The sequence below is a fragment of the Neltuma alba genome, unplaced genomic scaffold, assembly GCF_004799145.2.
Source record: "Neltuma alba isolate B1F8T4 unplaced genomic scaffold, ASM479914v2 tig00000307_pilon, whole genome shotgun sequence".
NCBI classification, from domain to species: domain Eukaryota; kingdom Viridiplantae; phylum Streptophyta; class Magnoliopsida; order Fabales; family Fabaceae; genus Neltuma; species Neltuma alba.
The window spans coordinates 42,399-59,115 of NW_021632001.1; the positions used below are offsets into that span (position 1 = coordinate 42,399).

Here is a 16,717-nt window from a genome sequence, read left to right on the forward strand (position 1 = left end):
TGTCCAATACGTCATGATGAAATAGAGTTGAAAAAACCATGCAGGTGGGAATTCTCCTGATAATTGTTCCAAACAAACTGCTGCGTAAGAAATTCAGGACTGGAAAACTAGTCGAGTCTGAAAGATGGAATGATACATTTCCATTTCCACTCACTCGTAAGATGAAATTTCCAGCTCCTTCAAGTTCTCTCCTATCCATGAAAGGCATTGACCAACTTCTTTCTCTCGTTACAAAATCCGAAGCAAGCAATTTTAATGCTCAAAACACTTCTATAACAAGAATTGAATAACTCGTGTTTCTCGATAATTTGTCATTAACACGTTTGATCCTATATAATCCAGGACTGAAGGAAGAACAAAAAAAGCAAGAATCTGATTCTGACGTGGCATCTCAGAGGCACTAATCATAGTTGTCGTCATCTTTACCCTTCTTAGGTTTGCGATATTGCTCCTCAACGTGCTTGGCCATGACCATGGCAGTGTCAGCAAGCTTCTTGATATTTGGAACTTTATAGTTCTGAGCCAAGTAAACCCCACAGACCGTCCCTGCTATGAAAGAGAAGCAACTTCTGATTATGCCCATCGTGGCTGCTTCAGTGTTTGGCCGGACCCCAAATTTCTGCAGTTAGAGACAGTTCTTCAAAATCGCTGTGAGAATTATTGTAAGAAAAAATGAAGTCAGCGTTATTATTTTTTGAGCAGTGAAATTGTTAATTAGATTATTAGAACAATTTAAAACATATAATTTGGCACAATAGAGAGATTGGAAAGGCCAATAGCTTGTCGAAAATCACATATTAAAGCTATATTTGGATAAGGAAGCACATCTGATTTACTATTTGTAAGACTGAAATAAATTATCATGTCCAAATTGCTTTTTCATTTGCATAAGAAAGTTATATTCCATTAAATCCTTTGGTAGGGAAGTGATATAATTGTATCTATGCCGGGGGCCCTAATTCAGAAAGTCCGAAGAGGACTTGGGCCTATAAACTCTTTGGCAACGGCCAAAATAAGTGAAAGTTAGAAAGAGGGAATTTCGGTGGCAATTGAGGGATGGACAAGTGGCAGAAAACAATTGGCTTCACAGAGGAAAAATGGTTAGAAGAGAGAGAAAGGGAAGAATGAATGCTGGCTTAAGGCCTAGAAGCTGACTAGGGAAATCTAGGCTGTGGAAATCTCTAGCCACCTTGAGTTTGCTGGTCTGATTTCTTGTCCTCTTCTGTATCATCTTCGCCTGACCTTGATATTTCCTATATCATCACTTTGTCAGTTAGACTCTGTAGGCTGGTCTTCTTCATTGCCGTGTGTTATTTCCTCGTTGTGGCCTTGTTTTGGTTCTGTTAGCTTCTTAAGAGTGGGCTCCTAATAGTCCATAACTAGACCAGGCAGGAATGAACAAAAATTATAAAGATCAGAATTACTAACTTGATTGGAACATCATTTCCATGACTAAGCATGTGTCTCGAAGCTCTGACAAGCCTTTTGCTCTAAGAATACCAATTTATGACAAGAATTGCAAGACAAACAACAAAGTCTGGAATTAATCAGTGGCTAATCATCCACACACACTCACACACACACATGATTATATTTATATCTTACAGCCTCCAATTGACATCACGTGCAACTTTTCATTAATAGCATGTAAGAGTTTTCCTAAATATAAAGTGGATAGTTAGATCACATTGGAAAATGCAAAGTACGAATCGAAAAAAGAAGAAAGAAAGAAAGAAAGAAATAATTAAGCCCCTACCCTACGATCTGTATATCTGCATAGACAAAGTGATACTGGGGGGAAAGATATAGAGACGTATGCGCTTTGAGAGAATATAGTCTAATAGAGTACCATGCGATAAAACTTATTCACTTCTGCCTGCTCAAAGCACTCTTTCAGTTACATAACATCAAATGATATATTGACCAAAAATAACACAAAAGAGAAAACAGAAACTATTGTATTAAGGTTCAAATACGTAAATACAATGTTCTCAAGGCACATAGGACATTAGTTGTCACTTTCCACGTTCCAACTTCTCAAGGAAGTCTTAAATTACACAATACATTCTACTTTATCATTCTCATAGTATTAAAACCACAGGCTGTAATTCATATATAGCCACACAAATACAATCCATATCATGATTATCTATAGCATGCTATGGCAGACTTTTTGCAACAGCAGGTACATCGCAGAAAGTTTACAGAACGATCATTAGAGATCAAGTGTCTCGGCAGCACAAGCTTCAAGAACCATATGTAAATACATAAGATGTTGCCTAATTTGGACGGTAGCATGGAAATGTTGAATTGATAGGTGGCTTTATCATCATTTCCAATGACACTCTCTACTACAACAACAAGGCATTTGCCTCTCGACATGATAAATTGGATGCACTTTTTGTCGTCTAGGTTTGCAGAAACAGGCAGTGTCCCGGGTGTGAAAGCAGAAGGGAACAGAAGAATTACAGGCAGACTTTTAGTCAACTTTTGAAGTTACGAAAAGTAAATTGAAAAGTGCCTTGAAGTTGTGGGGAGGTATTTCCATTTTGAACTTTGAGCTAATTTTAAAAATCTGGCCGGTAGCCAGAAGTCATTATAAACTTCAACAAGCACAGCTAGCTGATGCATCTTACAAGAAGTGGAATCTCAAAGTGAGCGAAGTTAGATAGAAGAAGAAAAAGAAATAAACTAAAACCACAAGACTCAAAATGAGCAACAAGCAGGGCGTTCTTGTCCTCACTCAAACTCAGTTCTGCTGCACTCAAATGATTTCGCTCATTCATTCAAAATGATACAATAATACGTAATATATACCATTCATGGATCATAAACAATCTCCCACCAGCCGGAAGGAAAAGAAGGAAATAATCACCAAAAAATTAACAATATAAAAGCACTGACAGAACCCCTCGCCTCGAAGTAACATCAGAAAACATGCCAGGAGAAAATCAGAGAAACAAGAATATACTAAGTTTACAACCTAATAAACAAAAAGAAACCAAACAAAATGGGAAGAAAGGATTGTGACATCGAGCAGAGTAACACCGAGCATACCTTACCGCGTGAGAATCAAGGATTTTGCCCGTGGCGCTGGTTGTTGATCGAATGACCAGAGTTTGAAGGTATAGGGCTTCGGCTTCACCAGATAGATACGAAAATCGGAAATTGCTTGGCAACAAGTACCGGCAAACGTTAGCGAATTTCGTTACTGTGGGAATGAAGGGAAGGAATTGGGAAGGAAGGTGGGAATCTAGAAGGATCCCCACAAAAACCGCGAAGGGTTCGGGCGGGGGCGGAATGAAGGCCGGCTAACGGCCAATGGAGTGAGATGTTCTTTTTCTCTTTTTATTTACCAATTTAAATTCCACCTCTTAGTTTCACCGTCCATGTGAAAATTGAAGGGTCAGTATCTTCTTCTTCTCTTTTTTTTCCTGTTTTAATATTGTTATTTTAGTCAATGTAGAATATGAATGAAGTTGAATTTTCAATTTCCAACCTTTTTTTTAAATTGATTATCTTATTTAAGAAGTGAGCACATGTTGTATTAACATTTTTTAAGAAAAAATAGGGGAGGCATGAAATTTAGGGCATATTTTTTTTTGTTCTTTGTTTTCTTGTTCTCAAAATAATTTCATAAAATTATTTTTTAGTACAAGTTTTGGAGGAAAAAAACCAAAAATTTTTTTGGAAAATAATTTTTAAAAAATCACATGAAAAAATACATAAAAAATCACATTTTAATAGGTGATAGTTACCACCATTAGTGATAGGCAGCGAGTAACAGATAAAAATAAAAGAAGATTTTTTCAATTTTTCAAAATAAAAAATAAAAAACACAAAAACAAAAAAATGTAAAAGTTGTTTTGATTTTTTAAGTTTTTTTAAAAACATGTAACCGTTTTTTTGTTTTTAAAACAATAAATTAAAAACAAATTACTAAATAAGTTTTTTTTTTGTTTTTCTGTTTCTAAAAACAAAAAATTGTTTTCAAAATATGAAACCAAACCACCCCTGACATTCCTAAAATTTTCATGGAATGAATGATATTCTAACTATATTGAGTTCAACATCCCTTTTTCTTAATTAAAAAGGTAGGCATTAACGGCCTTATAAGTAAAATCAAACTTACCACCTCCCACCTAAAAAAGATGGGAACTTTTCAAGGGAGAGAGAGAGATATATTGAGAGGATAAGTTTGATATGCCAGTTGCTTTATAATCTAATCATATGAAAACATCTCTTTAAATGAGAGGTCACAAGTTTGATTATTTAAAGAAAAGTTTAATTTGTCAATGACGTTAAAGCCTAATGCTTGCTCCTTTGATTTAAAAAAATGAAAAATGAAAGTTTAATTTTGTTTGGCACATGTAGGAATCAGAGAGGGAATATGTTATACGACATAAATATTCTTACTTATTTGAATTTTGAACAACTCTGTTTTGCATATGAATGAACATGAAAAGGCAAAGAAGATGCTCAAATTGATGCTATGGTTTTTTTTTTTTTAAATCAGTGTCAATGATAAACATCAGAAATCTAACAAGAACAAATATGCAATGAGCATGAATTGAGTTTCTTCTTCTGTTGATTTTGTTTTCCTTCAGTTGTGTGCACAATCACCCCATCTTGACTACCTTCACGCCTTTGAACAATTTCATAATGTGAGGTGTATTTCATATTTAATTAAATTTAATTTCCTTCCTTTGTTCGTTTGGAGTTCGATTTTGAAACAATATTTCATTATTTTGTAAAACAGTTTAACACTGCTTCAAGTCATTGTTTTCCTTTGATGAATTTTGGACGTTTATATAATATAATTAACAAAAAATAACAACTTCGGACTTGTTTGGTTTCTCATTTTGAAAACAATTTTTTATTTTGAATAAAACTTGTTTGGCACTTTGTTTTTAGTTGATTATTTTAAAAAACAAAAAACAGCAACATGTTTTTAAAAACTAAAAAACTAAAGCAATTTTTATATGCTTTCTTGTTTTTGTTTTAAAAATTTTAAGAAATCTTCTTATATTCTCACTTACTATTTATCACTTATCAAACTAGCAACAACTGTTATCTTCCAAGTGTGATTTTTTATTGTTTTTTTTCACACATCATTTTTTAAAATTGTTATCCAAACAAATTCTTTTGCTTTTTATTTTCAAAAGTTATTCTAAAAACAATTTTATAAAATTGTTTCGAGAAAAAAAAAGAAAAAAAAACAGGTCCATTGTTTTTTTTTTTTTAAATCTGCAAGTTAACACCTACTAAAAGCATATAAGGCGTCATCACTAGGCCAAACAGAAAGAAATGGAGCGCAATATTGTGCTTTTTTAACCCTTCAATAGTTTCCCTGGTAAAAAAAAAAAAAAACCCTTCAATAGTAACTTGTTATTGTGCCCAAAAACACCAACTTGTTGTGCCCCACAAAAAAAACAAAAAAAGAACATTTTCATACTAGCCCAATCTACAATTTAAACAGGAATTGTTTTTTGGTTTAGACAAAACTGTTTGGGGCTTTTGAAATAGTTAGGATAAGATTTATTTAATTAATTTAGATAAATTAAGAAAACAGTAGACTAGTTAGTTTTAGCAAATATGACACGATATCTTCAAAATATCTTTATATAATAATGAGTTATATATTAGTTTGTAAATTGGATGAATTTGTTTAAGACGTTGGTAAAAAAAAGATAAATTTGTGTGAGTAAAAATAATATATATAAAAAATAAAATAGATTGAAATTATATATTTAGGATATAACTAACTTATTAACTAGGTTATATATTTAAGACTGAAAAAGTATCTGAGATTTGCTCTAATTTAACTAAAAGAGTTAATGGGGGTTAAATTTATTTGGACCGACTTGAGTGGACACATTGAAATTGTTGGGAGTTTCAACTAGTTGGAGTGTTTTCAGATTAAAAAGCATTATCTTTAATTCTAAATATGTGAGTTGGATAATTAATTTGTAAAAACTAAATAATTTAGTTTAATTATTTATTTTATAAAAACTGTATTAAAATACTCATGTTGATTATTTACACATAAAACCACTCTATTAATGAAAACTTAATCACCAATAATAATTAAAAAATTATGAATTTAGGAGGCAAATCATGTTAAGATTTCTATTTAATATCAAAACTTACAAAGCATTCAACTCTTACATGTAGAATAGGGGGAAGTAATTTATAACCATAATCACCAAGTTCAGAGACAAGGAAACTAATTATTGAAAAAAGGGGAAGTGAATCTAAATTGTAATGTGTTTAACAGTTTTTTTTCCTTTTTTCTGAGCGGAGATATGAATGAGAAGTTGAGACCTTTCACATGGTTGTTTGACGAGGCCAAAAAAAAAAATAGTTCTTTTGAGATCAAATTAATTTAAGAATGAATGTATCCAAACGCGATACTGTTATTGAGACAACTTTTTGTTAACCATGTAGAAAGGAAAACAATTTATGGATTATGGTGTTTGGTGCATTGTATTGGCCTTAGTCCTCTATATTGTCTTAATATGTGGAGCATTTTTTAGTATTAGTGAGGCTAGTTGTTATATTATTAATTAAAGAATTAAAGAATCACACGCTAGTGATGTTTTTCTTTAGATGAAAATCATGATTTATTTATAAATATCTTAAAAATCATTAATCATTAATCATTAATCATCAAATAATGTAGATATTAATTGAAAAATATATTCCTTAATTTTTTATATTACAATAAATTAAAAAAATTATCTTATATGAATATCATCCTGTTGAATATGACGCACTTAATTGAATAATGTATTACTAATATACTCCCTCCAGTCTTATATCTAAAATATTATCTTTGGAAAAAATTAGTAAGAAATTTGTTGGAAAATTTAATTATTTAAAAGGACCTGGATTTAAGCAAATGCAACTATGATTCGTGAGTATGGCATATATTTTTGTGTGTGTAATATATCATCAATGACATGTAACAATTATCAATATTGGAGTTATTTATACATAGCAGAATATACGTTACATGGTTTGGTTTGGGGTGTTTGGATGAAACCAAACCATGGTTTGGAAAATAGCTTTTGGAGAATAGATTCTGGGGAAAATAAGGCCCTGTTTGGATAGCAGGCAAAACCATGGTTTGGGAAAAAAACAACCCAAACAGGCACGAATTATTTAAAACCATGGTTTGGGTTAAAACCATGGTTTTGGAACCTAAAACCATGGTTTCGGGAGAAGTGAATCTATTCTGCTTCTGGCTCAAATTGGAGAGTATGATTGTGCCTATTAGAGTAAATATCAACAATAATATGACTTTAATACCCCTTAATTAATTTTTTATAAACATATTTAATCTTATATCTTATAAATAAATATACACATATTAATTATTTATTAATTATATTATCTTATGTATTATTAATTATGTTGGTAAAAAATATATTATTAACAATTTTATTCTTTCAAATTAAAATATATCATACAATCTATGTTTTATGTAATTATCATATTAACTTATTCTTTTTTTAATAATTTGTACATATAAAAGTGTTTCTAATAATAACTATCCAAACACTCTCACTTCTCAGAATTACTTTTTCACAAAATCTATTATTCATGAAATCTATTTTTTTCAGAATCTATTCTCCAGAAGCTATTCTCTAAACCATGGTTTGGTTTCATCCAAACACACCCTTATATATACTCTAATAGATTTTGTGAAGTGAGAGTGTTTAGATAGTTGTTATCAGAAGCACTTTTTATATATACAAATTACTAAAAAAGACATAAGTTAATATGATAATTACATAAAAGATAGATTTTATGATATATTTTAATTTGAAGGAATAAAATTGTTAATAATATATTTTTTCACTAACATAATTAATAATACATAAGATAATATAATTAATGAATAATTAATATGTGTATATATATTTATAAGATATACAATTAATATGTTTATAAAAAATTAATTGAGGGATGTTAAATTCATATTATTGTTGAGATCTACTATGACATGTACAATCATACTCTCCAATTTGAGTCAAAAGCAGAATGGATTCACTTCTCCTGAAACCATGGTTTTGGGTTCCAAAACCGTGATTTTGGCCCAAACCATGGTTTCAGATTATGACATCAAAATTGATGTTGTTTGGATGACATTCCATTCAAACTATGGTTTTGCCTCCCAAACCATAATTTTGGAAGTCACCCAAAGAGGCCCTAGTCTTACCGTCCTGATGAAAATTGTATGGTTAGTATCTTTTTTTTTTTTTTTCTGTATTCATATTGTTATTTTAGGCAATGTGGAATATGAATGTAGTTGAATTTTCAATTTCCAACCGTTTTTTTTAAAAATTGAGTTATCTTATTCAAGAAATGAGCACATGTTGTATTAATTTTTTTAAAGGAAAAAATAGAGCAAATGGGAGAAGCATGAAATTTAGGGCATATTTGCTTTTTTTTTTTAATCAAAATTTTTTTATAAAATTGTTTTTCTGAACAAGTTTTGGAAAAAAAACAAGAAAATTGTTTAGAAAATAATTTTTAAAAAAATCACATTTAAAAAAATATATATAAAAGTACACTTTTATAGGTCATAGTTGTCATTAGTAATGATAGGTGGCGGATAATAGGTGAGAAGATAAGAAGATTTTTCTAATTTTTAAAATAAAAAATAAAAAACACAAAAAAAAAGAAAACATACAAAAGTTTTTTTGGTTTTTAGTTTTTAAAAACATGTAATTATTATTTTTAAATAATCAACTAAAAACAAATGACTAAACAAAGTTTTTGTTTTTTTATTTTTCAAAAATAAAAAATTGTTTTCAAAATAGGAAATAAAACAATCCCTTAAATTCCTGAAATTTTCATGGAATGAATGATAATCTAACTATGTTGAGTTCAACCTCCTTTTTCTTAATTAAAGGGGAGGTAATAACGGGCTTGTATCATACACAGAATCAAACTTACCACCTCCCACTTAAAAAAAAAAAATTCCTTCTATCCTTAATATAAAACTTATTTAACTAATTTGATTAAATTAAGAAAGTTAGATAAGTTAGTTAATTGTTAAAAATATGATATGTTTTTTCTAAACACCATAATCATCTTTTTTAATATCTTCCCTCTGCTTTCTACTTGATTATGGTTGAGGGAATATCCATAAGGGTAATTTAGAAAAAACTGATAAATATAATAAATAGATCTTATATTTAAAATAAAAATCAATTTAACAATTAAGTTCTATATTAAAAACGGAAAGAGTATTTTATATCATTAGATTACAAAATCATTTGTTGAATGGCAACTTTTTAAGGGAGAGAAAGAGGGATATTGAGAGGATAAAAAAAAGTTTGATATGTCAATGACTTTATAATCTAATGATATGAAATCACCTTTTAAGTGAGAGGTTGCAAGTTTGACTATTTAAAGAAAAGTTTAATTTGGGTCTGTTTGGGTGACCCTCAAAACCATGATTTGGGAGGTAAAACCATGGTTTTGGTGAGATATCACCCAAACAGCATCAATTTTGGACCAATAATCTGAAACCATGGTTTGGGCCAAAACCATGGTTTTCAAGAGAAGTAAATTCATTATGCTTCTGGCTCAAATTGGAGAGATGATTGTGCTTGTCAGAGTAGATCTCAACAATAATATGACTTTAACATTTCTCAATTATTTTTTTATAAACATATTTAACCTTATATCTTATAAACATATATACACATATTAATTATTTATTAATTATATTATCTTATGTATTATTAATTATGTTGGTAAAAAATATATTATTAACAATTTTATTCCTTCAAATTAAAATATATCATAAAATTTATCTTTTATATAATTATCATATTAACTTATGTTTTTTTTTAGTAATTTGTATATATAAAAAGTACTTCTGATAACAACTATCCAAATACTCTCACTTCTCAGAATCACTTTTTAACAAAATCTATTCTCCACAAAATCTATTCTCCAAAAGCTATTCTTCAAACCATAATTTGATTTCATCCAAACACACCTTTTGTTTATGACATTAAAGCCTAATGCTTGCTCTTTTGATTAAAGAAATAAAAAAAAAGTTTAATTTGTTTGGTACATGAAGGAACAGAGAGGGAATATGTTATACGACATAAATGTTCTTACTTTTTTGAATTTTGAACAACTCTGTTTTGCACATGAATGAACATGAAAAGGGCAAGAAGATGCTCGAATTGATGCTATAGTTTTTTTCTTTTTTTATTTTGTCAGTGTCAATGATAAACGTCAGAAATCTGACAAGAACAAATATGCAATGAGCATGATTTGAATTTCTTCATCTGTTGATTTTTTTCCTTCTTCAGTTGTGTGCACAATCACACCATCTAGACTACCTTCACGCCTTTGAACAATTTCATAACTTCAGGTGTATTTCATATTTAATTAAATTTAATTTCCTTCCTTTGTTCTTTTGGAGTTTTAATTTGATCGATTTTGAAACAATATTTCTTTATTTTCTAAAACAGTTTAGCACTGCTTCAAGTCATTGTTTCCCTTTGATGAATTTTGGACGTATATATAATATAATTAACAAAAAAAAATGACTTTGATTTCTTATTTTAAAAACAATTTTTTTTTTAAAAAAACTTGTTTGGTACTTTGTTTTAGTTGATTGTTTTAAAAAACAAAAAACAGTAACATTTTTTTAAAAACTAAAAAACCAAGACAACTTTTATATGTTTTTTTGTTTTTGTTTTGTATTTTTGTATTTTTTGTTTTGAAAAATTTTGAGAAATCTTCTTATATTCTCACTTATTATCTACCACCTATCAAACTAGTGACAATTGTTACTTGCCAAATGTGATTTTTTATGATTTTTTTTCAAACATTATTTTTAAAAATTATTATCCAAACAAATTCTTTTGTTTTTTATTTTCAAAACTTGTTTTAAAAACAATTTTACAAAATTGTTATGAGAACAAGAAAAAAAAGAACAAAAACAAATAGGTCTATTGTTTTTTTTGTGTGTGTGTGTGTTTGAAATCTAGATTCAAGTGCCCCTAGAAGCATATGAGGCGTCATCACTAGGCCAAGCAGAAAGAATTGGAGCGCAATATTGTCCTTTTTACCCCCTTCAATAGTAGTAACTTGTTATTGTGCCCAAAAAACCACCTTGTTGTGCCCCACAAAAAAAACAAAAAAAGAACATTTTCATACTAGCCCAATCTACAATTTAAACAGGTTTTTTTTTTTTGGTTTAGACAAAACTGTTTGGGGCTTTTGAAATAGTTAATATAAGATTTATTTAATTAATTTAGATAAATTAAGAAAACAGTAGACTAGTTAGTTTTATCAAATATGACATGATATCTTCAAAATATCTTTATATAATAATGAATTATATATTAGTTTGTAAATTAGATAAATTTGTTTACGACCTTGGTTAAAAAAAAGATAAATTTGTTTGAGAAAAATAATAAATATAAAAAATAAAATAGATTAAAATTATATATTTAGGACAAAACTAACTTGTTAACTAGGTTGTATATTTAAGACTGAAAAAGTATGTTAGATTTGCTCTACTTTAACTAAAAGAGTTAATGGGGGTTAAATTTATTTGGACTGACTTCATTGGAGACATTGAAATTGTTGGGAGTTTCAACTAGTTGGAATGTTTTCAAATTTAAAAACATTATCTTTAATTCTAAATATATGAGCTGAATAATTAATTTGTAAAAACTAAATAGTTTAATTAAATTAGTTATTTCGTAAAAACTGTATTAAAATACTCAATTTGATTATTTTCACATAAAACCACTCTATTACTGAAAACTTAATCACCAATAATAATTAAAAAATTTTGAATTTAGGAGACAAATCATGTTAAGATTTCTATTCAATATCAAAACCTACAAATCATTCAATTCTTACATGTAGAATAGGGGGAAGTAATTTATAACCATAATCACCAAGTTCAGAGAAAAGGAAACTAATTATTGAAAAAAGGGGAAGTGAATCTAAATTGTAATGTGTTTAACAGTTTTTTTTTTTTTCCTTTTTTCTGAGCGGAGATATGAATGAGAAGTTGAGATCTTTCACATGGTTGTTTGACGTGGCCAAAAAAAAAAAATAGTTCTTTTGAGATCAAATTAATTTAAGAATGAATGTATCCAAACGCGATACTGTTATTGAGATAACTTATTGTTAACCATGTAGAAAGGAAAACAATTTATAGATTATGGTGTTTGGTGCATTGTATTGGCCTTAGTCCTCTATATTGTCTTAATATATGGAGTATCTTTTAGTATTAGTGAGGCTACTTGTTATATTATTAATTAAAGAATTAAAGAATCACACGCTAGTGATGTTTTCTTGAGATGAAAATCATGATTTATTTATAATATCTTAAAAAATCATTAATCATTAATCATCAAATAATGTAGATATTAATTGAAAAATATATTCCTTAATTTTTTATATTACAATAAATTCAAAAAATTATCTTATATGAATATCATCCTGTTGAATATTACGCACTTAATTGAATAATGTATTACTAATATACTCCCTCCAGTCTTATATCTAAAATATTATCTTTGAAAAAAATTAGTACGAAATTTGTTGGAAAATTTAATTATTTAAAAGGACCTGGATTTAAGCAAATGCAACTATGATTCGTGAGTATGGCATAAATTTTTGTGTGTGTAATATATCATCAATGACATGTAACAATCATCAATATTGGAGTTATTTATACATAGCGGAATATACGTTACATGGTTTGGCCTAGGGTGTTTGGATGAAACCAAACCATGGTTTGAAAAATAGCTTTTGGAGAATAGATTCTGGGGAGCATATATACTCTAATAGATTTTGTGAAGTGAGAGTGTTTGGATAGTTGTTATCAGAAGCACTTTTTATATATACAAATTACTAAAAAAGACATAAGTTAATATGATAATTACATAAAGATAGATTTTATGATATATTTTAATTTGAAGGAATAAAATTGTTAATAATATATTTTTCACTAACATAATTAATAATACATAAGATAATATAATTAATGAATAATTAATATGTGTATATATATTTATAAAATATACGATTAATATGTTTATAAAAAATTAATTGAGGGATGTTAAATTCATATTATTGTTGAGATCTACTCTGATATGTACAATCATACTCTCCAATTTGAGTCAAAAGCAGAATGGATTCACTTCTCCTGAAACCATGGTTTTGGGTTTTGAAACCATGGTTTTGGGTTCCAAAACCATGATTTTGGCCCAAACCATAGTTTCATATTATGGCATCAAAATTGATGCTGTTTGGATGACATTCCACTCAAACCATGGTTTTGCCTCCAAACCATAATTTTGGAAGTCACTCAAACAAGCCCTAGTCTTACCGTCCAGATGAAAATTGTATGGTTAGTATCTTTTTTTTTTTTCTGTATTCATATTGTTATTTTAGGCAATGTAGAATATGAATGTAGTTGAATTTCAATTTCCAACCGTTTTTTTTTTAAAATTGAGTTATCTTATTCAAGAAATGAGCACATGTTGTATTAATTTTTTAAAGGAAAAAAATAGAGCAAATGGGGGAAGCATGAAATTTAGGGCATATTTGCTTTTTTTTTTAATCAAAATTTTTTTATAAAATTGTTTTTCTGAATACGTTTTGGAAAAAAAAACAAGAAAATTGTTTAGAAAATAATTTTTAAAAAAATCACATTTAAAATATATATTATATATATATAAGTACACTTTGATAGGTCATAGTTGTCATTGGTAATGATACGTAGCGGATAATAGGTGAGAAGATAAGAAGATTTTTCTGATTTTTAAAATAAAAAATAAAAAACACAAAAAAAAGAAAACATACAAAAGTTGTTTTGGTTTTTAGTTTTTAAAAACATGTAATTATTTTTTTTAATAATCAACTAAAAACAAATGACTAAACAAAGTTTTTGTTTTTTTATTTTTCAAAAACAAAAAATTGTTTTCAAAATAGGAAATAAAACAATCCCTTAAATTCCTGAAATTTTCATGGAATGAATGATAATCTAACTATGTTGAGTTCAACCTCCTTTTTCTTAATTAAAGGGGAGGTAATAACCGGCTTGTATCATACGCAGAATCAAACTTACCACCTCCCACTTAAAAAAAAAAATCCTTCTATCCTTAATATAAAACTTATTTAACTAATTTGATTAAATTAAAAAAGTTAGATAAGTTAGTTAATTGTAAAAAATATGATATATTTTTTCTAAACACCATAATCATCTTTTTTAATATCTTCCTTCTGCCTTCTACTTGATTATGGTTGAGGGAATATCCATAAGGGTAATTTAGGAAAAACTGATAAATATAATAAATAGATCTTATATTTAAAACAAAAATCAATTTAACAATTAAGTCCTATATTAAAACGGAAAGAGTATTTATATCATTAGATTACAAAATCATTTGCTGAATGGCAACTTTTTAAGGAGAGAAAGAGGGATATTGAGAGGATAAAAAAAGTTTGATATGTCAATGACTTTATATAATCTAATGATATGAAATCCACTCTTTAAGTGAGAGGTTGCAAGTTTGACTATTTAAAGAAAAGTTTAATTTGGATCTGTTTGGGTGACCCTCAAAATCATGATTTGGGAAGCAAAACCATGGTTTTGGTGAGATGTCACCCAAACAGCATCAATTTTGGGCCAATAATCTGAAACCATGGTTTGGGCCAAAACCATGGTCTCAGGAGAAGTAAATTCATTCTGTTTCTGGCTCAAATTGGAGAGATGATTGTGCCTGTCAGAGTAGATCTCAACAATAATATGACTTTAACATTTCTCAATTATTTTTTTATAAACATATTTAACCTTATATCTTATAAACATATATACACATATTAATTATTTATTAATTACATATCTTATGTATTATTAATTATGTTGGTAAAAATATATTATTAAAATTTTATTCCTTCAAATTAAATATATCATAAAATTTATCTTTATATAATTATCATATTAACTTATGTTTTTTTTAGTAATTTGTATGTATAAAAGTACTTCTGATAACAACTATCTAAACCCTCTCACTTCTCAGAATTATTTTTTTACAAAATCTATTCTCTAAAAACTGTTCTTCAAACCATAGTTTGGTTTCATCCAAACACACCCCTTTGTCTATGACATTAAAGCCTAATGCTTGCTCCTTTGATTAAAGAAATAAAAAAAAGTTTAATTTTGTTTGGTACATGAAGGAACAGAGAGGGAATATGTTTATACGACATAAATGTTCTTACTCTTTTGAATTTGAACAACTCTGTTTTGCACATGAATGAACATGAAAGGGAAAGAAGATGTCCGAATTGATGCTATAGTTTTTTTCTTCTTTTATTTTGTCAGTGTCAATGATAAACGTCAGAAATCTGACAAGAACAAATATGCAATGAGCATGATTTGAATTTCTTCATCTGTTGATTTTTTTTTCTTCAGTTGTGTGCACAATCACACCATCTAGACTACCTTCACGCCTTTGAACAATTTCATAACGTCAGGTGTATTTCATATTTAATTAAATTTAATTTCCTTCCTTTGTTCTTTTGGAGTCTTAACTTGATCGATTTTGAAACAATATTTCTTTATTTTCTAAAACAGTTTAGCACTGCTTCAAGTCATTGTTTCCCTTTGATGAATTTTGGACGTATATATAATATAATTAACAAAAAAAAATGAAGTTTCATTTCTTATTTTGAAAACAATTTTTTGTTTTAAAAAAAAAAAACTTGTTTGGTACTTTGTTTTAGTTGATTGTTTTAAAAAAACAAAAAACAGTAACATGTTTTTAAAACTAAAAAACCAAGACAATTTTTATATGTTTTTTTTTTTTGTTTTGTATTTTTGTATTTTTTGTTTTGAAAAATTTTGAGAAATCTTCTTATATTCTCACTTATTATCTACCACCTATCAAACTAGTGACAACTGTTACTTGCTAAGTGTGATTTTTTATGATTTTTTTTTCAAACATTATTTTTTAAAATTATTATCCAAACAAATTCTTTTGTTTTTATATGTTCAAAACTTTTTTTAAAAACAATTTACAAATTGTTCTGAGAACAAGAAAAAAAAGAACAAAAACAACAGGTCTATTGTTTTTTTTTTTTGTATGTGTGTTTGAAATCTAGATTCAAGTGCCCCCTAGAAGCATATGAGGCGTCATCACTAGGCCAAGCAGAAAGAATTGGAGCGCAATATTGTCCTTTTTTAACCCTTCAATAGTAGTAACTTGTTATTGTGCCCAAAAAACCACCTTGTTGTGCCCCACAAAAAAAAATCATTTTCATACTAGCCCAATCTACAATTTAAACAGGATTTTTTTTTTTGGTTTAGACAAAACTGTTTGGGACTTTTGAAATAGTAATATAAGATTTATTTAATTAATTTAGATAATTAAGAAAACAGTAGACTAGTTAGTTTTACAAATATGACATGATATCTTCAAATATCTTTATATAATAATGAGTTATATATTAGTTTGTAAATTAGATAAATTTGTTTACAACCTTGGTAAAAAAAAAAAGATAAATTTTGTTTGAAAAAAATAATAAATATAACAAATAAAATAGATTGAAATTATATATTTAGGACAGAACTAACTTATTAACTAGGTTGTATATTTAAGACTGAAAAAGTATGTTAGATTTGCTCTACTTTAACTAAAAGACTTAATGGGGGTTA

At 28.1% G+C, this 16,717-nt stretch overlaps 1 protein-coding gene across 8 annotated transcripts; it reads right to left on the minus strand.

Moving 5' to 3' along the window:
- Positions 1–250: 250 nt before the first annotated feature.
- Positions 251–3,297, minus strand: LOC114720777 (uncharacterized). Of its 8 annotated transcripts, XM_028906888.1 has the most exons (3): positions 1,606–1,747; positions 1,429–1,490; positions 251–619 (listed from the first exon to the last, which is right to left on the minus strand). In XM_028906888.1, the coding sequence occupies exon 3, from the start codon at positions 581–583 to the stop codon at positions 401–403; it is 183 nt and encodes a 60-aa protein (XP_028762721.1). In that variant the 5' UTR covers positions 584–619; positions 1,429–1,490; positions 1,606–1,747; the 3' UTR covers positions 251–400. The 8 variants fall into 8 exon arrangements, with proteins under 8 accessions (XP_028762721.1, XP_028762844.1, XP_028762411.1 ...); XM_028907011.1 differs by lacking the exons at positions 1,429–1,490; positions 1,606–1,747 and adding an exon at positions 3,063–3,297; XM_028906578.1 differs by lacking the exons at positions 1,429–1,490; positions 1,606–1,747 and adding an exon at positions 3,058–3,140 and having other exon boundaries at positions 251–648.
- Between the last annotated feature and the right edge of the window lie 13,420 nt (positions 3,298–16,717).